The 12250-nt window shown below is 43.1% G+C and overlaps 1 protein-coding gene across 1 annotated transcript in view; it reads left to right on the plus strand.

The window, feature by feature from the left end:
• Window positions 1-12250, plus strand: part of wu:fj29h11 (uncharacterized) — a 157395-nt gene that overhangs the window by 96270 nt on the left and 48875 nt on the right. The window contains exons 28-30 of the mRNA XM_059949087.1: window positions 2667-2793; window positions 9910-10029; window positions 11914-12064. Of these exons, the coding sequence (XP_059805070.1) occupies window positions 2667-2793; window positions 9910-10029; window positions 11914-12064 (398 nt within the window). The remainder of the gene's footprint in view (window positions 1-2666; window positions 2794-9909; window positions 10030-11913; window positions 12065-12250) is intronic.

Consider the following 12250-nt stretch of genomic DNA (forward strand, 5'->3'; position numbering starts at 1 on the left):
GAATGGACAACCCCAGCAGATTCACAGGTGAAGTGTTGCCTCACCTGGAAGGACTGCATGGGGCCCTGAATGGAGGCGAATGGGCAGGTGTAGCACTTTGCCGCTAGTAGGGACAAGTGCCAGGAGGGAGGGGCGAATGAACGAGGGAATCATGGGGTAATCCCTGCAGAAAGCAGAGTGGGGGTGGGAGGTAATGATATATTTGGATGATAGAAAAATGGAGGCTATTTTAGAGGGAAAGGTTAGATTAATCTTGGAGTAGGTTAAAGGGTTGGCACAAACTTTTGGGCTAAAAGGCCTGTACTGTGCAGTACCGTATCTCAGCTGGTGATGAGAGGGCATACAGGAGCAAGATATACCAGCTAGTTGAGTGGTGTCACAGCAACAATCTAGCACTCAACGACAGTAAGACCAGAGAGCTGACTGTAGACTTTAGAAAGCATAAGACAAGGGAACACACACCTGTCCTCATAGAGGGATCAGAAGAGGGGAGAGTGAGCAGCTTCAAGTTCATGGGTGTCAGTATCTCTGAGGACCTAACATATTGATGCAGCTATAAAGAAGGCAAGGCAGTGGCTATATTACATGAGGAGTTTGAGGAGATTTGCTTTGTTACAAAAAACACTCACAAATTTCTACAGCTGTTCCTTGGAGAGCATTCTAACTGGCTGCACACCGTCTAGTTGGGGGTGGGGACTACTGCACAAGATCAAAGTAGAGAGTTATAAACTTGGTCAGCTCTATCATGGGCACCGGCCTCCCTAGTATCCAAGGCATCTTCACGAAGTAATGTTTCTAAAAGGTGGTGTTCATCATTAAGGACCCCCGTGACCCAGGTCATGCCCTATTCTCCTTGCTACCATCAGGAAGAAGGTACAGGAGTCTAAAGACACACACTCAACAATGCAGGAACAACTTCTTTTCCTCTGCCATCTGATTTCTGAACAGACAACAACCCAAGAACACTCTCTCACTACTTCATTTAATTTCCATTTTTTGCAATACTTATTAAATTTAACTATTTAATATACAGTGCTAATAAAAAGTATTCACCTCCTTGAAGGTTTTCATATTTTATTGTTTTACAATATTGAATTACAGTGGATTTAATTTGACATTTTTTGACATTAATCAACAGAAAAAGACTCTTGGTGTCAAAGTGAAAACCGATCTCTACAAGGTGATCTAAGTTGATTACAAATATAAAACACAAAATAATTGATTGCATAGTTACTCAACCCCTTCAAGTCAGTATTTAATAGACACACCTTTGGCAGCAATTATAGCCTGGAGTCTGTGTGGATAGGTCTCTATCAGCATTGCACATCTGAACACTGCAATTTTTCTCCATTCTTCTTTACAAATCTGCTCAAGCTCTGTCAGAATGCATGTGAATCTTGAGTGAACACCCCTTTTCAAATCCAGCCGTGAATTCTCAATTGGATTGAAGTCTGGACTCTGTCTTGGCCACTCTAGGACATTAAATTTGTTTTTAAGCCATTCCTGTGCATTTATGCTTTGTCTTGCTGGAAAACAGATCTTCTCCAAAGTTACAGTTCTCTTGCAGACTGCATCAGGTTTTCCACCAGGATTTCCCTGTATTTTGCTGCATTCATTTTACCCTCTACCTTCGCTTCACAGTGTGTTTTTGATGATGTGCAGTGTTTGGCTTACACCAAACATAGCATTTAGTTTTGATGGCCAAAAACCTCTATTTTGGTTTCATCAGGCCATAGAACCTTCTTCCCGCTGACTTCAGAGTCTCCCACATGTCTTCTGGCAAACTCTAGCCAAGATCTCATGTGAGTTTATTCAACATTGGCTTTCTCTTTGCCACTTTCCCATAAGGTGCGGCTGGTGAATCACCCGGGCAACAGTTGTTGCATGCACAGTCTCTCTTAACTCAGCCACTGAAGTTTGTGACTCCTCCAGAGTTGTCTTAGGTTTCTTGCTGGTCTCCCTCACTAATTCCCTTCTTGCTCAGTCACTCAGTTTTTGAGGACAGCCTGCTCTAGGCAGATATACAGCTGTGGCATATTCTTTCCATTTCTTGATGATTGACTTGGGAATTTTCTTGTATCCATCACCTGACTTGCAACTTTTCAATAACTTTTTCACAAGTTGCTTGGAGTGTTCTTTTGTCTTCATGGTGTAGTTTTTGCCAGGATACTGACTCACTAGCAGTTGGACCTTCCAGATACAGGTGTATTTTTACTACAATCAATTGAAACATCTTGACTACACATGGTGATCTTCATTTAACTAATTATGTCACTTCCAAAACGATTTGGCTCTACCAGCGATGATTTGGTGTGTCATATTAAAAGGGGGTGAATACTTGTGCAGTCAATTATTTTGTGTTTTATATTTGTAATTAATTTGTGGAGATCTGTTTTCAGTTTGACACGAGCCTTTTTATGTTGTTCTGTGTTTTTAAAAAAAAGCCAATTAAATTGACTGTGATTCATTGTCGTAAAACAATAAAACATGAAACTTCCAAGGGGATAAATTCTTTTTATAGGCACTATATACATACTGTAATTCAGTGTTTTTTTTTCATTCTGTTACAGTGCTTGCATTGTACCGCTGCTGCAAAGACAACAAATTTCATTCATGCTGGTGATATTAAACCTGATTCTGTTCTGTGTTCAATTCTAATTTCTCAGATGGACAACAAAGATTGTTCTTCCACTCAAACCACAGAACCAGCAAATGCAAAACCTGTTCCATGACATTGATCCGTCATTGCTGTTGTTCCTCCATAGACTTCGCTCTATTACCATCATTAACAAGGTGACTTTTAAAAATGTTTTTGCAGTTTGGAATTGAAGCTGTTATAAAAGTTATTTTATTGAGTAGTGTTCTTGAAGAAAAGCTTTGAAAAAGAGCTTCTTACCCATATTTACTGTATCTGTGTTTGGCCTCATTGTATTGGTCAATCTGTTCAGTAGTCTGAGAGTCTTACTTTTATGGGAGTTGGCTTACACAGTCCTGTGCCAACCTGGAATGTCAGTGTTACATCACTTTGTGATGGTTTCAGGATGTCTGTCTCTTACACTTGGATTTCTTCAGCTCTGAGGCTGGATAGAGTGGATGCCAGATGATTATCAAGTTTTGTGGCTGGTTTTGCGGACAGTGCAAGGATCCGTGGAGGGGCAGGTAGTGTTGAGGAAGCAGGGAGTGTGCAGAAGGAATTGGACAGATTTGGAGATTGGACAAAGATGTGACAGATGGAATACAGTGCAGGGAAGTGGATAGTCATGCACTTTGGCGGAAGGGATAAAAGTACAGGATATTTTGTGAATGGGGAGCAAATTCACAAATCAGAGGTGCAAAGGGACTTCGGAGTTCTTGTACAGGATTCCCTAAAGATTAACTTGCAGGTGGAGCTGGTGGTGAGTAAGTCAAATGTAATGTTAGCATTCCATTCTTTTAATATGATTCATTATTTACCAACACACATAATTGGAATTGTGTGCTGTTTCATATAGAAAATAATGTACACCAGCTGTAGCCCACATGACCCGAAACTCTCCGGTGTTTGATATTACAATCCTTTTTACCAAACTCCACTCTATTGTGCTGATCATAAAAGATCAACTTCATCATCACCTTCTGGGGGAACTCTGCTCAACCCCACCGCTGGAGCTTTTGCTCTGACATGAGTAGTCTTCACTGACTTGCCAGCGTCCATCACTGTCTTGTTGTGTTTACACGATCGGAGCTTAACACACAGCTGTGGGAAATTTAAGAATGAAGAAATCTGTCGGCCTTTAATCAATTCACCAACTTCATGCTGCATCCCTTAACCCTTCCTAAATTCAAAATGTTTTAATAACACTACTTAATAACAAATTAATAACAGCATCCAGAGAATTTTGTAGCAGGTGGTGAGTTGGGAGCAGGAAAGTGCCAGTTGTCAGGAAGAAGCCTGTATGGATTGTTAAAAATATCAAACTCTTGAACAGATGAATGATAAGATGGACTGTTGTCCTCACAGTCTAACTCGTTATGATCATACACTTTACCATTTACCTGCACATTGCTCTTTTCAGTAGCTTTTACACTTTATTCTGCATCATTACTGTTTTTACCTTGTTCTAGATCAATGCACTGTGTAGTGATTTGATCTGTATGAACAGTATGCAAGACAAGCTGTCTTTTCACTATGTTAGTGAGTGAGGCTTCCGTCGGTCAGGGTCACCTAGCTGTCTAAAGTAAGTCTGGTCAGTACGATATGGAGAGTAAGCTGTTGCCTGTGCAGCAAGTTCACCCTCTCCACACGTCTGAACCCAAAGGAACAGCAAAGACTGACACAGCAGTGTCATAGCAGTTGGCAGTCAGTGTTGAACTCAATGTAGGACTGCCCTGGGGACTCCAGCTACAGATCTTTCTTTCAGGGTTTACACCCGAAGCCTTCCCCGTGGGTAGATACAGACACAGGGCAGTGTAGGTTTGAGATCAGAGTTCTCCTTCTCCTAGGTGAACTGTCAGCCATGGCTGACAAGACTCATTTAAGGCAAAGCGATTGGTTTTAAGGTGCCAGTAACCCGCTTTTGCCCCTTCTAAGCCCTGTTCCACCAGTCTTAGTAGCTAAACCACACGTGAAGGCCAGGAGCTGGACTTGGTTGTCAGAGGCTATCTGAGGTGGGAACATTTAATAGGTAGAGGGATATGTCCCCATTACCGCCCACGACTTTAACAACCTTAAGGAGCCAGGGTACATGTGACAATAATAAACCAAGACTAATACCAAATTGAGGGCAACACGGTAGCAGCTAGAGTAATGCTTTCATAACAGCAGCTGTAAAATCGGATTCAATTCCTACCGCTGTCTGTATGTTCTTCCTGTGGTTGTGTACGTCTCCTCCAGGTTTCCTCCAAAAGCACAGGAGAAGGAGGGGGATTTGATAGAGTATACAAAATTGAGAACAGATATGGTAAATGCAGACAGGCTTTTTCCTCTGAGGTTGGGCAAGACTAGAACTTGAGATAAGAAATGAATTGTAAAAAATGAAATGTTTAATTGGAGGCAAAGTGAGGGAGAACTCCTTCACTCAGAGCGTTGAACGAGCTGTCAGAGAAAGTACTTGGTGGATGTGGGTTTGATTTCAACATTTGGGAGAAGTTTGGATGAGTACGTGGTTGGGAAGGGAATGGAGGGCTATGGTCCAGGTGTGGGTCAATGGGACTAGACTGAATAACAGCTTGACATAGACTAGATGGACTAATGGGCCTGGTTTTGTGCTATACTGCTCTATGACATGCTTGAATGGTGCCTGGATCAAAGAATCAGGGAGCTGTGAACTGGCATGAAAGGAAAGAGAATTTTATTTAAATTATTAATGCATACAGGCTCTATCTTTGCCAACCCACAGTCCTTTTTTCTAAAAGTAATCACATCTCCCCCCCACCCCTGTGCCAAATAAACAGTTGTTAATTAAGTGCAAACATAAGCTAAAATAATTCATGTCCTTTAGACAGAAAAATACTGGAGAAACTCAGCAAGGCAGTCAACATCTATGGAGGAGAATAAACAGTCGCCAATTTAGGCTGAGACCTTTTTTGAGTGTTTATTCCCCTCCATAAACGCTGCCTGACCTGCTGAGTTCCTCCAGCATTTTATGCGTGTTGCTCTGGATTTCCAGCATCTGCAGTCTCCCCTGTGTTTATCAGGTGCATTAGTTCTGTGACTCAGTTGCATCTATGGGACTGGTCACCTGAGACTTGCCAACGGAAAGTCTTTCAGAGCACGTTCGCTCCACTGGTACTAGGAGGTGCTAGCTGTGGCTCCTGTGCGCACTTTCATCGCCATCTGAGATTCTGCCAACTATGGCATTTGAGTTGTGCCTGGCCACACAGATGTGGTGCAGAGAGAGTAGAGCGGTGGGCTAAGCACACACCCCTGTGGTGAGCACGTGTTCATTGTCAGAAAGTTGGAGATGTTATTTCCAATCCGCAAAGATTGTGGCCTTCCAGTTAAGCAGTCGAGGGTCCACTTGCAGAGCCAGGTACAGAGGCCTAGGTTATGCAGCTTTCTGATCAGGACTGTAGGAATGATAGTGTTAAATGCAGATCTGTAGTCAATAGTCTGCATCCTGACATAGCTATTTACATTGTCCAGGAGATCCAAGGTCGAGTGGAGAGCCAGAGAGATTGCATCTGCTCTAGACCTATTGCATCAATGGGCAAGTTGCTTTGAGTCCAGGTCTTTGCTAAGGCAGGAGTTGATTCTAGCTATAATCAACCTCTCAAAGCATTTCATCGCCATAGATGGAAGTTCTACTGGATAATAGTCATTAAGGCAGCTCCCGCTGTTCTTCTTGGGTACTGGTATAATCATTGCCCTTTTGAAGCAGATGGGAACTTATGAATATACCAGTGAGCAATTCAGTATGTATTTGAACTCCCCGCCAGTTGGCTGGCACAGGTCTTTAGAGTTAGCAGGTACTACATTGGAGCCTGTCACCTTGCGAGAGTTCACCCACTAGAAACACAGTCTGATGTCAGCCTCTGAGACAGAGATCACAGCATCACTGGATGCAGTTGGGACCCTCATTAGCTGTAGTTTTATTCTCCCTTTCAAGACGAGTATAAAAGGTGTTAAGCTCGCCTGGTAGTGAAGCATCGCAGCCATTCATGTTGTTGGGTTTTGCTTTGTGGGAATTAACGCGATGCAAACCCTGCCAGAGTTGACGTGCGTCCAATGTCACCTCTAGCCTTGCTCAAAGTTGTCTCTTCACTCTTGGAAATAGCCCTCCGCAAATCATACATGGTTTTTTTGTTAGCATTCATTTTGAAAGGACTAGAGTATAAAAGCAAGGATGTAACATTGAGGCTTTACAAGCCACTGGTCAGCTGGACTTGGAGCATTGTGAGGAGTTTTGGGTCCTTTATCCAAGAAAGGACTTGCTGGCAGTGGAGAGGAGATTCACAAGAATGAGAGAATTAACATATGAGGAGCATTTGATGGCTCTGGGCTGGTACTTGCTGAGGGGGGAGCTCATGGAAACCTATCGAATATTGACAGCCCGAGACAGAGTGGATTGGGGAGGATGTTTCCTATTCTGGGGAAGGGCACAGCCTCTGAATAGAGACATGCCCATATAGAACGGAGAGGAGGAGGAATTCCTTTAGCCAGAGGGTAGTGAATCTGTGGATTTCATTGTAACAGATGGATGTGGAGGCCATGTCACTGGGTATATTTAAGGAAAAGGTTGATAGTTTTTTGATTAGTAAGGCTGTGAAAGGTTATAGGGAGAGGGCAGGGGAGTGGGGTTGAAAGGGATGTTAATCAGCTTTGATGGAATGATGGAGCAGACTCAATGGGCTGAATGGCCTAATTCTGCTCCCATTTCTGACAGTCTTACGGTAACCTCTTCCTCAATGTCAACAAGACAGTCTTTGTTTGTTCTACTCTGTGTTCACTAGCACTAAATTGTATGAGAATTCTCAGTCACAGCTATTTTTAACATTTAGGCAATCAATGGATCAGGGGACATGTATAACAGCAGCTGATTATTCACATGATTTACCCTGGCAACCAAAGCTCAGTTTAAATAGAATGAGGTTTTATCTCTGTTGGATTAGGGTGCAGAATTGTTACTTTACTTGCAGATTAACTTTCCTATGCTTGCTTAGATTTTTTAATATAATCACCTGTATGTGTGAGTTTTCAGTAATTGTAGAATAGTCGATTCTGTATTTTTTTCTGGAAGTTTCTCTGCAGCCTGTGCGTCTTTCCACCACATACCATGCTTTTCAAACACAAGATGATTCCACACTATATACCCCCTCCCCTCGTGTCCTGTGCTTTAACATCACAAACCATTCTAACCCCAAGGACAAGAAGCATGCAGCTTCCAGGGAGTCTTTGAACCAAAGACAGATGGCAAGCTGCCACAGCCAACACACATTTGGATGCCCAAGTTATAAGGAAAGGATGAATGCTTTGAGAGGTTGGTCAAGGCTAGAATTAACTCCTGTCTCAGGAAGGACTGCAATTTGCCTATTGCCACAAGAAGTCTACAGTAGATTGATCTCAATGGCTCTCCGTGTAGCCTTGGACCACCTGGACAATGCAAATACCTATGTCAGGATGCTGTTTATTGACTATAGCTCAGCATTTAACATCTTTCCTACAGTCCTAATTGAAAAGCTACAGAACCTGGGCTTCTGCATCTCTGTCTGCGACTGCATCCTTGACTTCCTAACTGGAAGACCACAATCTGTGCGGATTGGAAATAACATCTCCTCCTTGTTGACAATCAACACATGCTCACCACAGGGGTGTGTGCTTAGCCCACTGCTCTACTCTCTCTACACCACATCTGTGTGGCTAGGCACAGCTCAAATGCCATCTATAAATTTGCTGATGATGCAACCAATGTTGGCAGAATCTCAGATAGTGACTAAAGTGCGCACAGGAGCAGATCTACCAGCTACTTGAGTAGTGCCACAGCCACAACCTTGCACTCAATGTCAGTAAGACCAAAGAATTGATTGTGGACACATAGAGGGACCAGAGGAGGAGAGAGTGAGCAATTTCAAATTTCTGAGTGTCATTATCTCTAAGGATCTAACCTGGACTCAACATATTGATGCAGCACAACTGTGGCTATATTTCATTAGGATGCGTTCTAAAGGTGTACGGTGGAGAGCGTTCTAAAGGTGTACCGTGGAGAACGTTCTAAAGGAGTACCGTGAAGAACGTTCTAAAGGTGTACGGTGGAGAGCGTTCTAAAGGTGTACGGTGGAGAACGTTCTAAAGGTGTACGGTGGAGAACGTTCTAAAGGTGTACGGTGGGGAACGTTCTAAAGGTGTACGGTGGAGAACGTTCTAAAGGTGTACCGTGGAGAACGTTCTAAAGGTGTACGGTGGAGAACGTTCTAAAGGTGTACCGTGGAGAACGTTCTAAAGGTGTACGGTGGAGAACGTTCTAAAGGTGTACCGTGGAGAACGTTCTAAAGGTGTACCGTGGAGAACGTTCTAAAGGTGTACCGTGGAGAACGTTCTAAAGGTGTACCGTGGAGAGCGTTCTAAAGGTGTACAGTGGAGAGTGTTCTAAAGGTGTACGGTGGAGAACGTTCTAAAGGTGTACCTTGGAGAGCATTCTAAAGGTGTACCGTAGAGAACATTCTACCTGGCCGCATCACCATCTGGTATGGGGGTGGGGTGGGCTACTGCACAGGATCAAAGTAAGCTGCAGAGCATTGTGAAATTAGTCAGCTCCATCATGGGTACTAGGCCCTGTATTATCTGGGACATCTTCAAGGAGCGATGCCTCAAAAAGGTGGCATCCATCATTAAGGACCCCCATCGCCCAGGACGTGCCCTCTTTTCATTGCTACCATCAGGAAGGAGGTACTGAAGCCTGAAGACACACACTCAACGATTTAGGAATAGCTTCTTCCCCTCTGCTATTCAATTTCTGAATGGGCATTGAACCCGTGAACACTACCTCCCTATTTTTTTTATTTTTATTTTTGCACTAATTATTTAACTATTTTGTTTAGTATATATAATATGTATGTGTGTATATGTATATATATTTATTATAATTCGGTTTTTCTTTTTCCCCCTATTATATATCGCATTGTACTGCTGCCATATGTGATGTTAAACCTGATTTCGAATCTGAAGTTCATTCGTGAATTCCCCAATTTGTTATGGTGCTCCATCTAGTGTTTGAGTTGAGAAATGACAATTGCTTCCTATGATCGTAATCAAAAGAGGGAGATAACAGTTGTTCGTGAAGCAAACGTTGCACTATAAGTTGCCTTGCAAATCAACAAGACATCAGTTGTGTCCAAAGCTGATGCTGATCTGGATGTACTGTTACATAAGCCAAGTGACATCTCTATTCGGTAAATTAAACATTTTCTAAAGCAAAATGTTACCTTAAACAGGTAAAGGGCCAAGATTTCTTAGTAACTCGGACGGATCTTGGTGACAACATATTAGAAGTGAAACACAAGACTGGAGTTGATCACTGGCTGGTAGTCAAGAGTACTCTTGATGCAAGACAGGTGAGTTATTCTTCGTTCTGCTACTTGGACATTGAACAGTACAGCAGAGTACAGGTCCTTTTGCCCACAGTGTTGTGTTAACTTTTTAACCCACCTCAAGATCAATCTAAGACTTCCCTCCTGCAGATCTCTTCATTTTTCTTTCATCCATATATCTGTCTAGGAATATTTTAAATGTCTTTAATGTATCTGCCTTTACCACTACCGTTGGCAGGGCTTTCCACACTCTCACTGCTATCTGTATATAAAAAACTACCTTTGACATTCCTCCAATTACCGTAAAATGATGTCCTCTTGGATTAGCCATTTCAGCCCTGAGAAGCAGGCACTGGCTGTGCACTCGATCTGTGCCTCTTATCATCCTTCATCGCTCCAAAAAGAAAAGCTCTAGCTCACTCAACCTATCCTGGTAGGCCGTTCTGGCCAATCCAGGCAGCTTCCTGGTAAATCTCTACAATTGCTCTAAAGCTTCCACGTCCTTCCTGTAATTCCTATAGGTGAGCAGACTGAGCATAAACTCCAAGTGCGGTTTTTCTCGGGTTTTATAGAGCTGCAACATTACCTCCTGGCTCTTGAACTCAATCCCTGACTAATGATGGCCAATACATTGTAAGCCGCCTTAACCACCCTATCAACTTGTGCACCAACTTTTGGAGATCCATGGATGCAGATCCCAAGTTCCCTCTGTTCCTCAACACTGCTTTGAGTCCTGTCATTAAGCCTGGATTCCCAAGTTCAAAGTACACTTATTATCATACATTATATGACCTCGAGCTTTGTCCCCAAACAGGCAGCCACGAAACAAAGAAAACCTGTGACAGCCAATGTACAGAGGGGAAAAAACACATTGTGCAAACAATAAACACAAGCAAATAGTGTCCACAAAGACTTCACCATTCCAAAGTGCTTCACTTTACACCCTAACAGACGGAACTCTCATCTGCCTCTGCATCGGGAGCTGCTTCTGGATAGTTGCTATTCTTGGCGCTGACTCCCATTGTTACGATTCATTCAACTCACAACAATACGATTCAGCTTTTCATTATCGTATGTAGTGAATGTTTATGCGGGGGTGGAGTTTGAGATTGCATTTACTGTGCAGATTTTTACTCTGGGGGGGTGGGGTGCTGAGTGCCTGGGTCATGCTGCCAGGGAAGGCAGGAGAAACATATGATAGTAACATTTAGGAGCTATTTAAATACGGTAGGTAGGTGAACAGGCAGAGAATAGAACAATATGGACCATGTGGGAGTAGGTGAGATTAGCTGGATTGGCATTGTGGTTAGTACAGATCTGATGGGCTGAAAGGCCTGTTCTGTGGTATAGCTTTGCTAGCCGTCGTCCTATTTACACCTTTAAAGTAGAACCCTGAGCAGGCAAGTTGCAGTGAGTTATGTAATGCTGCACTGGATAGTGGCTCTGCCCTAGTCTGTACAAGACCGAACAGAGTTGTGGTTGTGGACACAGCTCAGCACATCACGGACACCAGCCCACCCCTCTATGAACTCTGTCTACACTTCACAATGACTCAGGAAAGTCCTCTCCCACCCCGAACATTCTCTCTTCTCGCCCCTCCCGTCCGGCAGAAGATACAGAAGCCTGAAAGCACGACCCAAGGACAGCTATTACCTCCCTGTTCGAGCCGTCTCTAGTACGTCAAGACCTCGCAATCTACCTCGTCGTGGCCCTGCACCTTATTGTCTGCCTGCACCGCACAACGTACCCGATCTTCTGCATTCTGCTGTTGTTTCACCCTGAACTATCTCTGTACTGTCGCGATGAAATGATATGATTGGACGGCATGCAAAGCAAAGGTTTTTTACTGTACCTCTGTTTGTGAAAATTAAAAACTGATTTAAGCTTCAATTGTTCCTGTGTTTGCAGATTAAAGACAACGTGGAATGCACCGAACTGGCTCTTGCCTTTAAACTTGATAGTGACAAGAGGAACCAGGGACAAAGGAGTAAACCAGAGAAGCAGCCTGTGTTTGCCTTTTTGCCTTTGAGGAGCTTTGGCTTCCGCTTCATAATACAAGGTTTTTTATTGTTTAACTTGAATAAATAAAGGTTTATTTATGCAGCTTCCCTTTTGGTCTCATAAAGTACACATCACAGTAGGAAAGAAGTTTTAGAAAACTGCTGTTTACAGTCTGAGTCAAAAAACCTTCTATAGTTTTACAGCCCACTTTCTGACTATATGACATTGGAGCCGAACTAGGCCA

The sequence above is a fragment of the Hypanus sabinus genome, chromosome 23, assembly GCF_030144855.1.
Source record: "Hypanus sabinus isolate sHypSab1 chromosome 23, sHypSab1.hap1, whole genome shotgun sequence".
Taxonomy (NCBI): domain Eukaryota; kingdom Metazoa; phylum Chordata; class Chondrichthyes; order Myliobatiformes; family Dasyatidae; genus Hypanus; species Hypanus sabinus.